Source organism: Eschscholzia californica, unplaced genomic scaffold (genome assembly GCF_041429995.1).
Source record: "Eschscholzia californica isolate CP2 unplaced genomic scaffold, dmEscCali1.0.p SCAF_5, whole genome shotgun sequence".
NCBI lineage: Eukaryota > Viridiplantae > Streptophyta > Magnoliopsida > Ranunculales > Papaveraceae > Eschscholzia > Eschscholzia californica.
This window is the reverse complement of record NW_028238472.1, coordinates 15,758,586-15,778,326: the sequence shown is the minus strand read 5'-3', so window position 1 is coordinate 15,778,326 and position 19,741 is coordinate 15,758,586. Positions and strand designations below refer to the sequence as shown.

The 19,741-nt window shown below is 37.0% G+C and overlaps 4 protein-coding genes and 1 long non-coding RNA gene across 6 annotated transcripts; 3 read left to right on the top strand and 2 right to left on the bottom strand.

Moving 5' to 3' along the window:
• The first annotated feature begins 3,016 nt into the window (after positions 1 to 3,016).
• On the top strand, positions 3,017 to 8,461 carry LOC147537424 (uncharacterized). 2 transcript variants are annotated; one of them, XM_086642452.1, is made up of 9 exons: positions 3,017 to 3,415; positions 4,669 to 4,732; positions 4,840 to 4,879; positions 5,951 to 6,040; positions 6,124 to 6,197; positions 6,286 to 6,346; positions 6,432 to 6,523; positions 6,834 to 7,070; positions 8,013 to 8,461. In XM_086642452.1, exons 2-9 carry the CDS (start codon positions 4,706 to 4,708, stop codon positions 8,163 to 8,165), a joined length of 774 nt encoding a protein of 257 aa, XP_086498578.1. In that variant the 5' UTR covers positions 3,017 to 3,415; positions 4,669 to 4,705; the 3' UTR covers positions 8,166 to 8,461. The 2 variants fall into 2 exon arrangements, with proteins under 2 accessions (XP_086498578.1, XP_086498579.1); XM_086642453.1 differs by lacking the exon at positions 3,017 to 3,415 and having other exon boundaries at positions 4,585 to 4,732; positions 5,150 to 6,040.
• LOC147537425 (putative F-box protein At4g38870) lies at positions 3,427 to 4,825 on the top strand. The gene has a single exon (XM_086642451.1). The coding sequence runs from the start codon at positions 3,451 to 3,453 to the stop codon at positions 4,555 to 4,557; it is 1,107 nt and encodes a 368-aa protein (XP_086498577.1). The 5' UTR covers positions 3,427 to 3,450; the 3' UTR covers positions 4,558 to 4,825.
• Positions 8,462 to 8,552: 91 nt separating the features above from the next.
• On the top strand, positions 8,553 to 10,658 carry LOC147537423 (uncharacterized). Its single transcript, XR_015225810.1, has 2 exons — positions 8,553 to 8,598; positions 9,672 to 10,658. It is a non-coding gene; the product is annotated as an uncharacterized LOC147537423 (long non-coding RNA).
• LOC147537422 (hexose carrier protein HEX6-like) lies at positions 8,639 to 11,598 on the bottom strand. The gene is made up of 3 exons (XM_086642449.1): positions 11,256 to 11,598; positions 10,206 to 10,528; positions 8,639 to 9,882 (listed from the first exon to the last, which is right to left on the bottom strand). Exons 1-3 carry the CDS (start codon positions 11,395 to 11,397, stop codon positions 8,797 to 8,799), a joined length of 1,551 nt encoding a protein of 516 aa, XP_086498575.1. The 5' UTR covers positions 11,398 to 11,598; the 3' UTR covers positions 8,639 to 8,796.
• A 240-nt stretch (positions 11,599 to 11,838) lies between these two features.
• Positions 11,839 to 15,551, bottom strand: LOC147537421 (hexose carrier protein HEX6-like). The gene is made up of 3 exons (XM_086642450.1): positions 15,204 to 15,551; positions 13,602 to 13,924; positions 11,839 to 13,182 (listed from the first exon to the last, which is right to left on the bottom strand). Exons 1-3 carry the CDS (start codon positions 15,343 to 15,345, stop codon positions 12,097 to 12,099), a joined length of 1,551 nt encoding a protein of 516 aa, XP_086498576.1. The 5' UTR covers positions 15,346 to 15,551; the 3' UTR covers positions 11,839 to 12,096.
• Positions 15,552 to 19,741: the final 4,190 nt, after the last annotated feature.

The following is a 19,741-nucleotide window of genomic DNA, read 5'->3' as shown; positions in this document are numbered from 1 at the left end:
GAGTATTCCGATAAGGTTCTATCAATCCTATCCTTAACTCCACTACTATTGCTTTAATTCCTAAGGTCAGAAATCCGAGTATTGCCTCGGAATTTCGTCCAATATCCTTATGCAACTCTATATATAAATTCATCACTAAAATAGTTGCTAACCGCATTAGACCTTTTTAGAAGAAAATATTATGTGGACACAGAATGCGTTTGTCCCTAATCGCCAAATTCTTGACAATGTGGTGGTTACTCATGAAATCTTTCATTCAATGAAACTATCTAAGGCCAAAAAAGGGGGATTCTCTCTCAAGATGGATATGGCCAAGGCCTATGATAGGGTCAATTGGTCTTTCTTGATTAAGGTTCTTCAGGCAACTGGTTTATCTGGCCCGATCTTAAACCTTATAGTCTCTTGTGTGTCTACTGCCCACTTTAACATTCAGATCAACGGAAACTTATATGGGGCTTTTTCAGCCTCAAGAGGATTACGGCAAGGGTGTCCGTTATCACCCTACCTTTTCATCCTCACATCCCAGTCCCTATCCCTTCTTATTCATCATTATGAGAGCCACTGTATCTATACAGGTTACAAATTGAATAATAAAAGCCCCTCCATTACTCATCTACTTTTTGCAGATGATCTTATCTTGTTTGGAGAGGCAAACCAAAATAATTTAAATGCTATTTTACGCCTAATGTCTGATTATGCAGATTTCTCCGGCCAAGCAGTCAATTTTGATAAATCCTCCATATTTTTTGGGTCAGGAGTTCCTCCACCGATACAATCACAATTCATGAACCTATTAAAAGCACCAATTATGAAATCACAAGACAAATATCTGGGTTCACTCATTCTTAAAAAAAGCAACAGAATTGATACTCATACCTGGCTTGTGGATAAGTTCAGAAAGTCTCTTGCTGGTTGGAAACAAGGTCTCATTTCTCAAGCTGGCAAAACAGTTCTTCTCAAATCAGTTTTGGGCTCGTATTGTACCTACCCTTTTAGCTTTCAAAAAATCCCCAAAACAATAGTAAAAAGATTAGAAAGGGAAGAAAGAAGCTTCTGGTGGGGACATGAATTAGAGAATCACAAAATGCATTTTATTAAATGGAGTATTATATGTAGTTCAAAGAAGAATGGAGGTTTAGGAGTGAGATCACTTAAAGATGTTAATGACTCACTCTTAGCTAAAATGGTATGGAGATTCATTACTAACCAAGATGCAATGTGGGTGAAGATCTTACGAGCCAAATATTTACACAAGGAGGATTTCTGGAATACCAATTGTACTCAAAGACAATCCCCTCTTTGGAAAGCAATACTACAAGTTAGGGAGATTTTAAAAGATCATATAATATGGCAAATTGGCAGTGGTGAGGATGTTCCTATTATGGACCCATGGTTACCTGAAACAAACACTCATAAACCTACTCTAACACAACCTTTACCAATTTCAATCAATAGAGTGGCGGATCTGATTGATCCTATAACTAATCAATGGGATCAGAATATACTTCATCAATATTTTCATCAGGATACAATCATGGCTATAAACAATTTATACATCACACATCACCAACAGAGAGACAATTTGATATGGATGGGTACATCAAATGGCAAATTTTCTTCCAAATCCTTTTACTCAACAATTAAAGAGGGTCCAAATCTTCCAGACTACCTTAGTTCTTTTCCTTGGACTAAGTTTTGGCAAAAAAAGTATATGAACCCTAAAATACAGTTATTCATCTGGAAGCTCTTGCATGAGGGGTTAGCTACTTTATCTAAGATTGGGAGTAGAATAACAAATATTAATCAAGAGTGTAAGATGTGTCATTCTCAAGAAGTAGAAACTCATCAACACCTATTTGGTATGTGTCCCTGTCTTAGATCTTTAATTTCTTTAACTAACAATTATGAGTTGATGCATTTAGCTACAGATCCGGTTGAGAATTTAAAGACCTTACTGAATAAAGGTGAAGAAGCGAATGAGGTATGGTATTTGTATACTTATCTGCTTTGGCAGTGGTGGAAACACAGGAACGAGGTCCACTTCAGGAATACGGGCATAGATCTGACTCGTTTATGGTGGCTCACGAAGATGGAGCTTCACAGAAACCATCATATTGTATCTATATTGCCAAATAATAATAACTTGCAGGTTAATCAATGGGAACCACCAGCACCAGGATCCATTAAAATTAATGTTGATGGCGCATATCGAGTTGAAGGAGGAGCAGCGGCGGCGGTGATGAAGAATCATGAAGGAGAAGTTATGGAAGCTAGAACAGTACGGTTTCCCCCAATTTCTCCTCTTCATAGTGAGATGAGAGCATTCAGGCTAGGGCTTGAAATGGCCCAAGAGATGAATTTAATGGGTGTGCATATTGAAGGAGATTGCAAGGTCATGGTCACCCTCCTATCGGACGGCTATGCTGAAATCCCTTGGCGTCTTATGAACGATGTAACTCAGCTACGTGTCTTGATCCGAGAGATTCAAGCAAACGTGTCCCATTGCAGCAGAATTTCGAATTCGGCCCCTCATAATCTAGCATATGAGGAAGTGGTACCTTAGTTGTACCCTTTATTTGTTGTTATTTGCTCATTAGTCCTGTTTCTTTGTATAGGACCTATGTTTCTTTGATATATGGTATCGCAGTTCAAAAAAAAAAAAAAAAGTAAGTAAAGGGTAAAATAGTAATTTTTCATTTCATGTTGTTTAGAACTATTATATTTAACAAAAAGGGAGTCCAAAGTGCAACTTTGGAAAAAGGGAGTCTAAACAGCAAGTCAATTATATGAAAGGGGATCCAAACCGCAAATCTCCCCGAAAGCCCAAAAGCGACACTGTAGCGACCCAATTAAGAGGGTCGCCATTATATGGACAAACACATTTCTTATATGGACAAACAACTAAGAGGGGGTAAAAATAATCTAGTCTTTTTATATGGACACACAAATGAGAGAGATGAAATTTCTAACCAGTTACCATAACTCTCTCTCTAACTCCCGCTGACGTTGTTGTCTCTCTCTCTCTGCAAAGCACAAGTTACAACTCTTCTTTCTCTCTTGTTCTTTCTCTCTTGTTCTTTCTCTCTTCTTAAAGTATTAAGAAATCAAACCCTAGAATTGAAATTGAGTTTTTTTTTTGTTTTGGTATTCATAAGAGATTTCAATTCATATGTGGTTTGAATGAGAGATGTCTGGTAGGTTTTATTATGGTCTTAAGAAATTGATTTCACCTTCAGTTGAGGGTGAGATATAAATGGCCGATTCTAGACTTTACTATCTCTCAATTCCCAAACCATTTTTCTGCTCTATCTGCACAAACAACTTGGTATTCTTATGGATAGAAACAGAGAGAAAAAATTGAGGAAAGAAGACACAGAGAAAGAGAAAGCCATGAAGAAGAGAAAGATGGATAGTGGTAATTCTTATCATACTCCCGACCCTACTAATATTATGTTTCTTGATAATTTAGTATTAGAGATAATGCTAAGACTTCCTGTAAAGTCATTGATGCGTTTTAAATCAGTATCTAAACATTGGCAGTATTTTATTCAAAACGATTCACACTTTCATGATTTATATTTCACCCGATCCAAGAACAATCCCAAGAACAATCCCATGCTTCTTTTCCGTATAATGGAACATGAAACTTCTTTATCTTCAATGCATCTACGTGAATGTGCAGCAGATAGTGAAACTCATAAGGTTTTAACAAATGACTTGTGTACTTTAAAACCCGTAAATGGTTTGATATGTTTTCGCGAGACGTGCAACCAAAACTCAATTATTCTTTACAATCTTAGCACTAGAGAAGAAAGAAAATTGGGCACACTAGAGGAGGATACAAAGATAATGGAAAGTTTTGAAGAATTTGATTCCCATTCCTTTGAAATGTATGGATTAGGATTTGATCCTATAAGTAAGGTATATAAAGCCATTAGGTTATGGTACGTATACCCTAAAGATCACATTCAGGTTAAGAAGATGAGGTTTTGTGAGGTATTCACTATAGGCAAAGACACTTGTTGGAGAAGAATTGATGTGAGACTACCATGTGATGTTGGCTATTTTGATTATATTTATGCAAATGGTTTTATTTTTTGGAGGCCTTGTGGGCATACATCTTACGACATGCTCAATTTTATATTAGCATTTGATGTTAGAAATGAGACAATCAAGATGATCTCGATCCCTATTCCTCTTGGGAGCGTAAATCATTTGTTAGAGGTGGATGGATGTTTAGCTATTTTAGAGATAGATAGAACAAAAAAGATTTTGAAGATGTGGATTCTACGCGAAGAGGAAGACAAGAGTAGTAGTAATTGGATTGAAGAAATTATTCAGTTTAATTGGAAAGGAAATGATTGGGTTTTCCAAGTTGAAGCCATTCAAGGGACAAACTTAATTATCATTGGAGTACGACAAGTGATGGCCACATGCGAAATAGATGTTCACCATCATTATGATCGAAAAAAGAAGACATCAGAAGTGGTACAAATCCTTGATCCGTGCTCCTCATTCACAAGCTTTATTCCAAGTCTTTTTCCTGTACAAAAGTAACAAGTAACAAGTAACTATTCCAAGTCTTTATTTCGAGGTGGTGACGTGAAGAAAGAAAAACAAAACCGTTGTATGTTTGGAAGCACAAGTAACTATTTCAGTTTCACGCAGTGAAACACTTCCAGAAGCAGAAGCAGAAGCTGCCCAGATGACGGAGGTGCTGAGACATGTCAATGTACTAGTCTTTAATCTGTTTTCCTATCCTTTCTTAATCTCTATAGAAATTTACCTTTGTAAGTACTTTGTTCAAATACAATACTTTTTCTTATTCCCCGTTCACAGGAAAGATCACGAAGGCAGATGCCAAAAGTTGATAAAAAGTGTAAGTTGTTTTCCTATATCACTCTTTAATTTTGGACCCTAAAATGTTCATCTTCTATAGATGAGTTCGTACTAAATGAACATTTTAATCTACGTGCATGCCAATTTGGTCAATGCTATTGTTACCCTTTAGAGTCAGTGGGACCGACTTATTTCATCCTAATCCTTCTGAAATTTTTACGGGATCTGAAGAAGTGAACTTTCTTACTTATGATATTCAAAACCTTGTTCAGTTATTTGGTATTTGGTTATAAGACCCTTCACTTGCTAGGTCGACCTGCAATGTCTCAAGTAGTATAAGTTACTGCGGAAACAGTCAGAAAAGGGTTCTAAGGAAACGGAATCTGTTTATCATTCATAAAAGCCTTCATTATCTCATTATCTTTCTTATAGTGCTATATTTTACATGGATATTGGTATATTTTGATAAATTTGGGTCGTGGTTTATATCTCACATTCCCATCTTCATGCGGTTTTGAACTATGATGTGTTTTGATATACAATTGTTGATCTGCTAGTTCTACGACTAATAATTGAAATCATTAAGTTGTCCACAATAATTAGTTTCTAGAAAGTTATATATTAGATGAATCATAGCATTGAAACCATATCACGCACTCTTATTTAGCTTTCTTTTGATTGTGAAGATCCTTGAGCTAACTTAGTTGTGGGGTTTCCATTCATTACAGTAGTCTCCAATTTGCAATATCTTGCTATTTCCTCAGATTCGAAGAGCAAATAACTCGAGTATTTAGAAGTCTGGATGTCAAGTAATTTTAGTGGCATAAGTTTAATTTTGTAATACCATATGTAGATGAGTGTTCAACTTGATCACACAATGATAAGAAAGAGAATATAAATCATCAAAGACTTGAAATGTCCCTTGATTAAAATATCTAGTCCTATGGAGCAGGGAAACCCACCTATAAGTCGAATAGTTTAGATTTAATTTCATAAATTTTGGTAAATGGTAAAATAGAATGTTTCAATATTTATGCTCTCTAAAGATGATTGATACTAAGTATCCTTAGCCATTATAAATGTTTCAATATTTATGCTCCACCTATGCAAGTTGCATTTTGTAATACCGGTGGATCAACTTCAATAAGGTCACATGGTGAAAATAGTAGATCCAAAGCTCAACGTGTTGCTGCTAGTGATGGTAAGCAATTCGTATATCTAATGAAACATCAGTATGAATCCCAAGAAACAAGACTCTTCATGCAATATCTCTTTCCTTCTCAGGTGTTACTTCAGACGGCCCCACTTCAACTGCACCTAATGAAATGAAGAAAGAAAAAAAATATGTCGAACCTTGGGTAAGAGTTGACCTTGCTCAGCTCCATCTGTTTTTGCTAGTAAAAGTAAATTTTATTGTGATATCTATCTTATTTGAATACAATACAGGACTACGACAGTAACTACCCAGTGACCCTTCCCATGAGGAGGCCCAACCTGGGTGACCCAGGTAAGCTTTAGTATAGCATTCCCATATTTTACCATATGAGATGTTTTGTTACAAGATCTTTTATTAATCACTAGTTTTCTTTTAGAACTTCTGGACGAGGAAGAATTTAGGGAGGGATCAGTTAACCTGGAGTATGATGAAACAACTATAAATCCAGCTGAAGAGCTAGGCCTGACGGTAAGTTATCTGATAAATACCATACCATCTAGGAGAACACAAAAGACAGCATTAGAAAATGTCAAGTAGGAATGTAGGAGAAAGCTGAGGATTCGTGGTTGTTCTTTTAACTTTATTTGGGACGGCAATATCTTAGATTTGATCTGGCTTAAGGTCTACGACAAGAACACTGTAACAATTGTCATATTCTTAGATATTAGAAAGGTTTGAAACAATTCTTAATAAGAACTAATTGTCCGGGACTCCCGCTTTAGCTTTTACATTATACAGTCAGGCAGGGTTTTTTATACTTAATTGATGGTGTTGACAGAAGGAAAGTGGAGAAACAGACATGTTCTTTCTTCAGCTACCTGTTTCCCTACCTTTCGTTAAACGTCCGGCTGGTGCCAAGGGGAAAGAGACATCTGGAAGTAGCAGCTCACCACCATCCCAAAATATAGCTCCTCCAAGAAAAGGTTTGAATGAGTTGCCGCAGGGATATCTGGGAAAAATGCTAGTATACAAGAGCGGAGCCATCAAACTGAAGCTCGGGGAAATCCTTTACGATGTAAGTACATACATTCATGACATCATACCTTTACCGTGTTGTAGATACAGGCATGTTGACTGATGATTATGGCATTTGGCGGACCTTTTACCTAGTAAGCCATCTTGAGTTTTCTTCTAAGAAAATCTTTATTTCCCATTAGTCAAATTTTAACCTTGATATAGTTCATGATATCTGTTATAACAAATCACCAAAACTAGATAAGAGATGATAAGAGTCAGTCGTAGAAAAACACTAGTGATTACGTGGTTTAATCGTGCAAACCTACTCCACTGTGCAAATTGCAAGATGATTTTTCTGTGAATGAAGAACAAGAGTACGTAGACTTCTCAAAAGCTTTTTCTGCTTCCTCTGTTTCCCCAAAACCAAAAGAACACAGTGCCCCCCGTACATCGATAACTGCTAAGATTAGGATAACAAATTTTTTTAGGTTCTAGAAGTAACCTTCTCTTTCTTAAGCGATGGAGGAGTGGAAGACTCTAGCTGCATGGTCTGGTAGATGTTTTAGATATTAGTAGTTGCTAAATCAATCAGATTACTAAGTTCTTGTTGAGGACGTTTAAGTTCTGCTATTTTATTTATCGGATTCGTTTAGCTCAATAATGAAGTATAGATTAGCCAAGTCCTTGATAAATCTGAACAAATAAACAACTCTTAGGTGGTGTTTCTTTTTCTTTTTCTTTTGCCTGCATCTGGCTCTTCGGGATCTGAATAGTGTTATACGAGTCAGACAGAATATAACACTCTATTATAGTATTATGGCTCAAGTCAATCATCAAGTCAGAAATTAGATCTAACTTGAACAAAGACAGCCATTTAGACAGAGTCTGGTAGAAAACAAACACTTCATTTTATGACTAAACTCTATTCAGACCTCAAGTCAGATTTCAAATCTGATTCAGAAAAAAAACTCTAATCATTTTCTTGTCTAACTGCACGCAGGTCTCCCCTGGTACAAATTGTGCGTTTCCCCAAGATGTTGCAGCCATAAACACAAAAGAGAAAAGTTGTTATGTGCTTGGAGGGCTCAAAAAGCGTGCCATTATAACCCCGGATATCGATTCCCTCCTAAGTAGTTCGATCAACTTGGGTTAATGTTCTTGAACCCAGGAGGTAAATCATTTGTTAATTTTGTTGTTGATGAATCTCAAGTATAGAGCAGGTTGATAAACCTTGTAATGTTGTTCGATCCATAGAGCAGGTAAATCATATGTCCTTAAAACATGTACTGACTAAACAGGTAAGAAACATACAACTGTGATTAGGGTTCTAATTGTTGTCTGTAATTAAAGTGGTTCATCTCGACTTCGACTCAAGGAAGATTTTGCTGATTTTGAGTCCGTTTGAGCCAAATATATAAGACTATTAAATCAACACTGTTTCCGTTCTTTCTAGTGAAGTACATTTTCTTGATTTCTCAGATTATGATCAATTTATGAAGTAGCTATTTATCGTTCTAACATTTATTTGTGGATGGTTTATTAAGGTGATGAGATGGTTGCCCTAGAGAAAGGCACGACACGACCAGGTAATGTTTTGATATAACGAGTATAGTAAGTTAATTAATATAAACGGAGCAAACTTCCAAAATATAATTAATTCGTTTCGGATACAACTAAATAATTCTCGAAACAGTTCTCTGCACCCATAGGAGACTGGTTATCTTTACCTCATATATGAATACTCCAAGTTATCAAACACACACATGTATATACATATTAAAACCCTAGATAGTACTAGTAGAATCTCCTTTATTATCACCCACAATGTTCTTCCAAAACCAATGTTCTCTCCAAACTTGATCCATTTGTTCAATGGGTATACCTTTAGTTTCAGGCAATAAGAAGTAAATAAATACTGTCATGATAAAAACCCATCCACCAAAGAAGAAGAAAATCCCAGACTTAAAATGGCAAAGCATTGATAAAAATACTTGAGCAATAAGAAATGTGAAGATAAAACTAACAGCAACTGTTATACTTTGACCAGCTGATCTAATCTCTAATGGAAATATCTCACTTGGTACCAACCAACCTAATGGACCCCATGACCACCCAAACCCTGAAACATAAACACAGATAAGAACTAGTACCAAATATGCATACCCTTTAGTCAATAATGCAGTATGATCACCTAGTTTATATGCCATTATTCCACCAACTATCATTTGTGATATAAACATTTGGACTCCTCCTACTATAAACAAGGCCCGTCGGCCAAATTTATCGACGGCTAACATTGACCCGAATGTTGAACAAAGGCCCACTAGACCCGTTAAAACTGCAGACATAAGTGAAGCACTCTCGCCTAAACCAATTGTTCGAAACAATATCGGTGCGTAAAATGCAATGACATTGATTCCTGTTACTTGTTGGAAAAATGGAATTGCTATTGACATTACTAGTTGGGGCCTATATTTTTTCTCCGAGATCTTTCTAAGAGGGTTCGTGTTATTTCCTAAGGTCTTTGTTGATTTTGAACTAGCTTCAATTAGATCTTCAAACTCTGCTTCAACGTCAATAACACCTCTTACTTTCTGTAATACCACTTTCGCCTTTTTGTGCCCGTTTTTGTGTCCAATAAGGCTATTTGGAGTTTCAGGAAGAAAAATGGAACCAAGAGTTAAGACCAAGGCTGGAACTGCAGCCATGGCAAGTGAAATTCTCCAGCCAAAACCACTTTTGATTTTTTCGCTGCCGAAATTTATGAGATTGGCTGATAAAACTCCAACGCCAACACTAAATTGGAAGCCAATGCTAATTGCTCCTCTGTATCTAGGTGGTGCCATTTCTGATAGATATAGTGGGACTGCCTGATGAAACAAACAAGAAGGAAAGAAGATAAAATGGACCAGTGAAGGAAATCGGAAAAACAAGGGTGGAACTTGCAAAAGAAATTATCGAAGAACCAATGATGAACGGAGTCCACAAACGAAACTGTCAGTTTTAGGAGTCATTTTGTTAACTTATACGAACTTAGAGGTTAAAGTGTTGATTGTGCAAAAGCGAGGGACTAAATAGTCGCCCTGTGGTTGAAGCCTTAATAAAAGCGAGGTCTTGTTTCAAAAAAATTGGTACGTAAGATGCCAAAATCTCCTGTGGTAATCAAATTTGAGTCAATTTGAGTCAGACATACCTGATTAGCGAATCCAACACCAACACCGAGTAATAGTCGGCCGAATATGAGCATATAAATATTAAGTGCCGCGGCACCAAGGGCGGTACCAAGGAGGAAAGCAACACCACCAATGAGTATAGAAGGCTTACGACCAAAACCTCTTGTGACAGATGATGCGAAAAATGAAGCAACAAGTCCAGCAATGTACAGAGAAGATGTGAATAATGTCAAGAGTTGACTATCAAATTTGCAGTAGTTGCTTATTTTCTTGTCCTCTTTCATTCTCTTGTATACCTCCGGGAAGAATTTCTTCAAAAATGGCTCCATTGATGTCACTCCACCTACCATTAGGGTTATTCACATTTTAGTGCGGAAATACATAAACAAATTTCGGAAAGTGTCGAAATTTATCCATTGGTGTTTTAAGATATCTGAAATATTGTAAGTGAAATTACAAATCTTTATTTCATATACCCACACGTGCATTTTAGTATTCACTAGTGATAGAGCAAGAGAAATTCTGTGTAGATTTGAGAAAAAACTTCCAAATCAACATACGGGGTAATTTTTTTGGTTTAAGACACAAATCAAGAGGAAGTTGACAATCAACCCCCAACGTCTGATTTGAGTTACTCTTCCAAATCTGCCTATAATTTCCCTTACTATCATTTCCTTATAATATTTGTTAGTTTTGTTGAACGCCGTCTATTTAGTATGATTATTTAATTCACTACGTTTACACTCTATATACCCTTGCTATGCTGAAAATGTTGGTGGGTTAGGTAACAACCGATCCGACCCAACTCGACCGACCCTAGTCGCTAATGAGTGAGCACTTGCAACCCCTGCAATTTCAAATTATTGACAGCACGTAGCAAATTTATATAGTAGGTACGGCGAATTGCCCGATCATGAACGATACATATCTCCGTAGGTGACGACCATACACATCTCAATGAAATAAAGTATTTAATGAACTATTCACAAGTAGTACGACCCTCATAGAATTCATATACTAATGGATTCTTTATTAAGTCCTTACTATATATAGTATTAAGAGTATCAAACCTGAAATTCCTATGTCATAACCGAATAAAAGACCTCCCATGGCAGCCATCATACAAGATAGAACTACAAATGCTGTCACCCTTCCGTTGTATTTCCTTCCTGCTTTTGCTGCCACTCCCACTTCCAACACTCCAACAGCCATGATTGATAGAGAGAGAATGAAGAGAGAGAGAGAGAGAGAGAGAGAGAGAGAGATTGATGAGAAGAAAGAAGAGAGTTAAGCAGTCATATTTGACTGGGGGGTTGAAAATAATTGAAGGTTATTGATGTCATTGAGATTTATCAAAGTAAACAATTGACTTGAATTTTATTTCATTGAGAGTTTGGATTCAACTCCCATGAAAATGGGGGATCTTTTAATTACAAATTTTGGAGTATTATGGCATCCACCAATCAAAATATACATAATTTTTGTAGTACTTAAGGACCACATAAACTCACTCTAGGATTGGGTCGCTATGTTTTAAGAAATACAGCGGGTGGTCATGATTTATTCCCAAATTTTGATTCAGAAAGTCAATCGCGAAATTGACGTTTTAGGACTTGTATGAGTCATTAAGTCATAAATAAAATACGTCTGAAATAAAAATATTGTGGTAGATAATGATGTTACGAATAATTGAATTAGGTAAGAGGACACTCATTACAGAAAATTGAAAAAAATGCAGGAAGAATAGTAAGTCACTTTGTCACTAGATTCTTCGTTCTTACCCATTTAGTTATAATCTTAGCCATTTATACTCCAAGATATCACACACAAGTATACATATTCAAACACTAGATATTACACGTGCTGGCAAGCGCGCGTGCACACACACACATATATATATATATTAAAACCCTAAATAGTACCAGTACAATCTCCATTATTCTCACCCACAATGTTCTTCCAAAACCAATGTTCTCTCCAAACTTGATCCATTTGTTCAATGGGTATACCTTTAGTTTCAGGCAATAAGAAGTAAACAAATACTGTCATGATAAATACCCATCCACCAAAGAAGAAGAAAATCCCAGACTTAAAATGGCAAAGCATTGATAAAAATACTTGAGCAATAAGAAATGTAAAGATAAAACTAACAGCAACTGTTATACTTTGACCAGCTGATCTAATCTCTAATGGATAAATCTCACTTGGTACTAACCAACCTAATGGACCCCATGACCACCCAAACCCTAAAACATAAACACAGATAAGAACTAGTACCAAATATGCATACCCTTTAATCAATAATGCAGTATGATCACCTAGTTTGTATGCCATTATTCCACCAACTATCATTTGTGATATAAACATTTGGATTCCTCCTACTATAAACAAGGCCCGTCGGCCAAATTTATCGACGGCTAACATCGACCCAAATGTCGAACAAAGGGCTACTAGGCCCATTAAAACTGCAGACATAAGTGAAGCACTCTCGCCTAAACCAATAGTTCGAAACAATATCGGTGCGTAAAATGCAATAACATTGATTCCTGTTAATTGTTGGAAAAATGGAATTGCTATTGACATTACTAGTTGAGGCCTATATTTTTTCTCCAAGATTTTTCTTAGTGGGTTCGTGTTATTTCCTAAGGTCTTTGTCGATTTCGATCTAGCTTCGAGTAAATCTTCAAACTCTGCTTCAACATCAATGACACCTCTTACTTTCTGCAATACTAATTTTGCCCTGTCGTGCCCGTTTTTCTGTCCAATAAGGCTATTTGGAGTTTCCGGAAGAAAAATGGAACCAAGAGTTAAGACTAAAGCTGGAACTGCAGCCATGGCAAGTGAAATTCTCCAGCCAAATCCATGTTTTATTTTTTCAGTGCCGAAATTTATGAGGTTGGCTGATAAATTTCCAATGGCAATACTAAATGAGAAACCAATGTTAATTGCTCCTCTGTATCTAGGTGGTGCCATTTCTGATAGATATAGTGGAACTGCCTGATGAAACAACAAGCAAAATTTTTTTTAAATGGATGAGAGAAGGAAACGCCGAAAACAATTAAGGAACAGAGTCCACAAACGTGTCAATTCTAGGAGTCATTCTGTTAATTATACAAACTTAGAGGTTAAAGTGTTGATTGTGCAAAAATGAGGGACTAAATAGTCGCCATTAAGCCTTAATAAAGGTGGGCCTATATAATTTTGTGCTAAAACCCATATGCAACTAAGTCATATGAGACAATATAATCAGTGTCACGATAAAATTAGTTAATAGTTTTGTTACGCTTATTATGTATACATAAAAGATGTTGTCTACAAATCTTACGTTTGACTAGGTCCGAGTATAAAGGACTTTTTGTTAGACATTATCGTTCAATTGCTAGCCATGATAGTAATTAAATCTGAGTCAGACATACCTGATTAGCGAATCCAACACCAACACCAAGTAGTAGTCGACCAAGTATGAGCATATAAATATTGAGGGCAGCGACACCTAAGGCGGTGCCGAGGAGGAAAGCAACACCACCAATGAGTATAGAAGGCTTCCGACCAAAAACTCTTGTGACAGATGATGCAAAAAATGAAGCAACAAGTCCAGCAATGTATAGAGAAGATGTGAATAATGTCAAGAGTTGACTATCAAATTTGCAGTAGTTGCTTATTTTCTTGTCCTCTTTCATTCTCTTGTATACCTCTGGGAAGAATTTCTTCAAAAATGGCTCCATTGATGTCACTCCACCTACCATTTAGGGTTACTCACATTTTAGTGTGGAAACATGTAAACAAATTCCCAAAGTGTTGAAATCTGTCTAATTGGTGTTTTTAGAGTTGTTCTCCATATATTTGAAGTGTAAAGTGAAATTATAGATCTTTACTTCACATATCCACACATGCATTTCAGTACTGGTATATTTTATGAGTTGTTCAACGTTGTCTTTTCAGTATAATAATGATTTAATTTACCAAAATTTCAGTTAAAAGGATGAGAGATTTTATGGGCAATGCCCAAAGTTGTTGAAGACAATCTCATAAATGATTTGAGACAATGATCTAGAGGGCAATGCCCACCTACCTTCTTCTCCGGCTGCAGAGTCACCGGCAGGCATCGACCTTAACTTAAAAAAATTCTTTCGTCTTCTTTTTTCTTCCTTCTTTTTCTCTTTCCCTCTCTACTCGTGTCAGCAAAGGGAGGACAAAAGAACAAGAAATATTTTTTCTTTCTTTGAGTTAAGGTCATTGGTCGGAAGTTGTCGACTGGCTACATTCCGTCGGAGAAGAAGGAACATGGGCATCGCCTCTAACCATACTTGGTCAAGTTGCTTTGACCAAGTCTTGTGTGAAAAACACATTGCCTTTAACAACTGTGAGTATCGTCTATAAAACTTCCCAAAAAGGATCAGGTCAAACTTTGAATTTGAGGTGATGTTATGTGTGCTACGAATTGTATGTTTACACTCTACATTCACTTGTTATGCTGAAAGTCTGAAAGGGTTCTCTAAAGGCACTCCTTCCTTTTGCTTTTAGCCCTTCTCTCTCTTTACACTTCCCAAAACTTCAGATTGAGCAGTCCAAGACCCATGGATTTGGGCAGTCTGGGGCACTCAGACTGGGCCTAATCTATGTTGTTCAAACCCAACACAGATTAGACTCAGTCCGAACTCCCTCAAACTGCTCCATTCCATGAGGCGCTAAGAGAGAGGGAGACCCAAGAGTAAAAAGACAGGTCTCCAATAGACACATCCATGCTGAAAATGTTGGTGGGTTCGGTACTATGGTTACAACTGATACAACCCGACTCGACCTAACCCTAGCCGCTATTGAGCCAACACTTCCAACCCCTGCAATTTCAATATTTGGAAGCACACATAGGGAATTTGTATAGTAGGTCAAATGGAAATTGTCTGGTCATGAATGATACATATCTCTGTAACAAGGGAAGGATACACATCTCTATAAAATAAAGTATGAATGATACAGTTTCCTTATTTAGTCCTTACTAGAGTATTAAGAGTACACACCTGAAATTCCTATGTCATAACCAAATAAAAGACCTCCCATGGCAGCCATCATACAAGATAAAACTACAAATGTTGTCACCCTCCCATTGTATTTCCTTCCAACTTCTGCTGATGCTCCCACTTCCAACACTCCAACAGCCATGATTGATGAGAGAGAGAGAGAGAGAGAGAGAGAGAGAGATTGATGAGAAGAGAAACTTTTGGAGAGATATTGACGAGAAAAAGAAGATAGTTAACCAGTCATATTTGACAGGTGGATTGAAAATAATTGAAGGTTATTGGTGACATTGAGTAGTCTTAGGATGGAGACAGGGGCGGATGGTTTTTGCAGCTTCAAACTCAAGCTGCAAAAACGAAAAAAGGAATCTATACTTGATGATAAAGATTTGATTCCTCAAAACGACTACTTATTCTTGCGTTTGGAATCTTCCATGGAGGTATACAATCTTTGTGAAAATGAAACATGCTCATACCAAAATTATTTGAACATGATAAGTGAAAATGCACCTTTTGTGAAGTAGAGAACAAAGTAGAGCACTATAAGGGGATAAATGTAGTAAGTATATCAATGTCTTCTAAAGAAGGTACAAGTGAGTAGTCGTGTTATCTCCAAACTTAATGTAATTATAATTATCATTTTTACTTTATATTTACTACTCTCTCGTAACATTATGCCCTAGTAATAAAACAAAAGGGATTTTATGTTGACTGAGATAATTATAGAAGTAGGGCATGTGCTATACCCTAGTAATAAAACAAACGGAAATGTTGTATGAAGCGAATCGATAAATGATGCGCCCGAAAAGGTGCGAACCCAAGTGGAGGTATCAAGTAGTAACCCGATAAAGTCAGGGCCGATCCAAGGATAGGAAGGTGATTCGGATAATGAAGGGTTTTATCCACCCGTTTAGGTATCACAAGTAAACTTAGGCAAAAACGAAAAGAGACAAAGGTAAACGGGGGGTTTTATAATGGAGTAAGCAACAAAGAAGAAGGCAAATAAAACTAAACTAAAAATCTAAGTAAGCGACCGAGAGAGATTCGAGAGAAGAGTCGGAGGGACAAGTGTCGAGACGGGTAAGAGTCGATTCGGGTAAGAGTCGGTTGAGAGGAATACTCCGATCCACAAGATCGAAAGTGACAAATACTAAGTATCTATTCGCATGAAAAGTTTATTAACTTCACCCACATTGACAATCCTAAGCATAATGTGTCAAACTAAGCATAATCGATCAAACGTCACTAAGCATCAACTATCAAACTTAACACACACTATCTAATAAATTGACAATGAACAAGTATGACACTAATAAGTATAATACGTCAAACTAAGTATAATCGCTCAAAGGTTAGTAAGCATCGATTATCAAACTAAGTACGCATTATCAAACCTTGTGTCAATAGACGATTAAGATCAAGGCTTCTAATTTATAAAATTAGACGAAGTCAATTAAATTAACATTTAAACAAATCATAAGTCATTCATCACATCAAATCATGCTTTAAAAGTATCCGGATACAAGAGTTAGATAAATATGGTGAATGAATAATAAATGAGAAAAAGATGAAGAGAGAATCCCGTTTTTTCGATGTGGTGCGAGGCTAACATCTACGAAAAATATGAGTATCTAGGTGCATCCTATCTCCCCTTAGTGAAATTCTGGATTCTCTTTAGAATTACCAAAATGGTGTCCTCGAGCAAAAACCAGAGTTCCCCGTAGCAATCACCATCATCTTCTTCATTTATCACAAACCACCATTAAAGACTACTCAAGCTTTCTCTCTCTAGACATTTCTAACCCAAAATCAAATCAAACCACATGAGAAGCTAGCCAATAGGATGGGGAACAAAAGCCCTAAGCTTTCCGGCCAAAAGAGTGACCGGAACCACCCTAACTAGCTCCGGCTAGGTCTCCACATTCTGGCCACAAAATTTGAAGATCCAGCCAAAGAGAGGTGTCTCGTGCATGTCTGAGCTGCCCCGAGCAACCGAGCAGCTGTCCCGAACCTCTCTCTAGGCCATCCCGTGCTTTGATGAAGGAATCCCGAGTTGTTGAAGACAAACTCGAAGTGAACCAATGTTGATGCACCAAGATGTGGTACTTGAACAATGAAGCAAAACGCTGCCAAATTTTTGCTACTATACACTATAAATGAATCGGTTAGTTAGCTTGGAGAGGAAGGGTCCTCTGTCGGCAAGAATTCTAATTTGAGACAAGATAATATATACTATCTTGGATCTTTCACCTCACCCAATTTTGAGAAAGGTGAGAACAAATTTTTATGTTAACAACGTATCAAATTCAAGAGCCATAGCATCCATCCATCTTTGATATTCCAAAGCTTGTGCGGCAAGTGGGGACTACGACATGTTCACGCAGATATTTGGTAGGTACGTAAGTGAACCAATAACCTTGTGCAGATGGTATGATACAAGTGATGAAAGATACTAAATGAGTGGAGAATGGAGTGAGGGGATTATAGAATTCAATGGCTAAGTGCCAAACTTTCTAGCAAATTTGGCATATAGCTTTGTGGGAGTATTGTTGAGGAGATAAATTTTGATTTAGTATTGGTTGGTTTGCCTCAACCTTGTCGTTTCTCACTATCTAAATTCAACTTTACAGGAACCAAATTCACTACGAGACACGAAGCATAGTGAGTTAGTGACTAAAGAAGACATAGCAATTTATAAAGCAGATAGGTTGTAGTAAATTATAGCAGTTTTTTTAGAGAGAGTTGAAAATAACATCCGGGATTTAGTAAATGTATGCCAAAGAAGTCCAAATAAACCCATATTGACCAATATTTAGTACTTTAACAACTACAAAATACATAACACTAAACGTATTTGTTTTTTGTTCTTCATCTTTAACCTCATCACTGCGATTCTTGCAGTTGTATTTTCAAAGATGATAACCGACACATCTGCAATTGGTCCAACCAACACCAAAAGTCGCATCCCCTCATATGAAGCCCTGCAAATGATACAATGAAGATTGTAACACAACCGGAGGATGGAGTACAAACATTTTTAGTTAAATTAGATATAAATGGAGTTGCATACCATTTTCGGACACAAGGTGAACTGTCGATATGGAATTTCTAGAGTTCTCAAAAGATTTCACCTGTAGATTACCTTTCTTTCGACCGCGAGCACATATAATCTTTTCTTGCTTTCATCTATAGAGTCCATTGTCATTAAACTCCTGAGTTCACATAAAAACTTACTTGTTTCAACACCTGATTAATTTTGCAAAACAATTTTCAAAATCTATGCACATCAACATAAACAACAAAAAAAATTTAAACTTGCTTCTGGTGTTCATTGAGCTTAGCCATAGTTTTCAAGTACTTTTAACACCTAAAGAAGGTACTTTAACATGTTCTAGTAAGCTATACAAATCTTCATTAATCAAACCCAAACCAAATCAAGCTCAAACATACCACAAACAAAAATCAACCTCAAACATTGAAAAACAGTAAACAAAAAATAAAGTCCAACATTTAACAAGAAATAATAATTCAAAATTGGTGAAATGAGGAGTATGAATCGATAAACAAAGTATGTCCTAGGTTTGGTTATAGTTTTTGACATTTTTAGGTTTTCTTAAACAATCTATTGAGATGAAAATAAGAACTCTACAATACAATAAACAAGACTTAAGAGAGCAAGGATTACCTCTTATTATGACGAAAATCGACAAGAGAATATAAGAAGTGAAGTTGATGGTTTAGGGTTCAGTTGAGGGTAGGGGTGGGAATCGGTCAGGACGGGCGAAAAACGGACACTAACACAACCGGTCTGGGCGGAACGGGCACAAGTCTTAAATGTCCACTCGGACATCCGGACAAAACGAGCAGACATTTCAGATTTTTCTCCAACAAAGTGCCCGTCCGTGACCATTTTGATAGTCAGACAATCAGGGTATCGGTCGGTCGGGCACCGGTCAGTAATGAACAAATAAAGAAATTTTTATTTGAAATTAAATCTGTTTAGTAGCTGAATGCAACTTTCTAAACTCTCACTTTATAATTCTAAAAGGTAAATGAATACAAAATTAAAAGATAATCATTGAGATTTTTCATGAATTACCATCGGTTCTATTCTTCTTCTCATGGTTACGATCGTTGTATTGTGGATTCGAGGGTTACTGATAAAATATTGAGATTTGGAGGAGAGATAGACTATAAAAGTAGAGAGGTGAAGACAAGATTAAGAAAAGTGATTTGTAGGGTTATATATTTTTACTCTTGAAATCTAACGGTTGTAGCTAACCCTCCAAATCTAAAGGCTTAAAACCAATCATATAGGCGGGCGGGTATAACGAGTAGGATAAACGGACGGGTATTGCGGGGTTCGGTCGGGCGGACTCGGTCGGATCACTGGGTAAGGACCTGTGCTCGCGTCCGTCCACTTAAGCTATTTCGATCGGGCGGATACTGACTGATTCGGGCCTCAGACGGTCACTGACTCTGCGGACTCGAACGGTCGTGGGCGGGTTCCAGGCCAAAATCCCACCCCTAGTTGAGGGGAA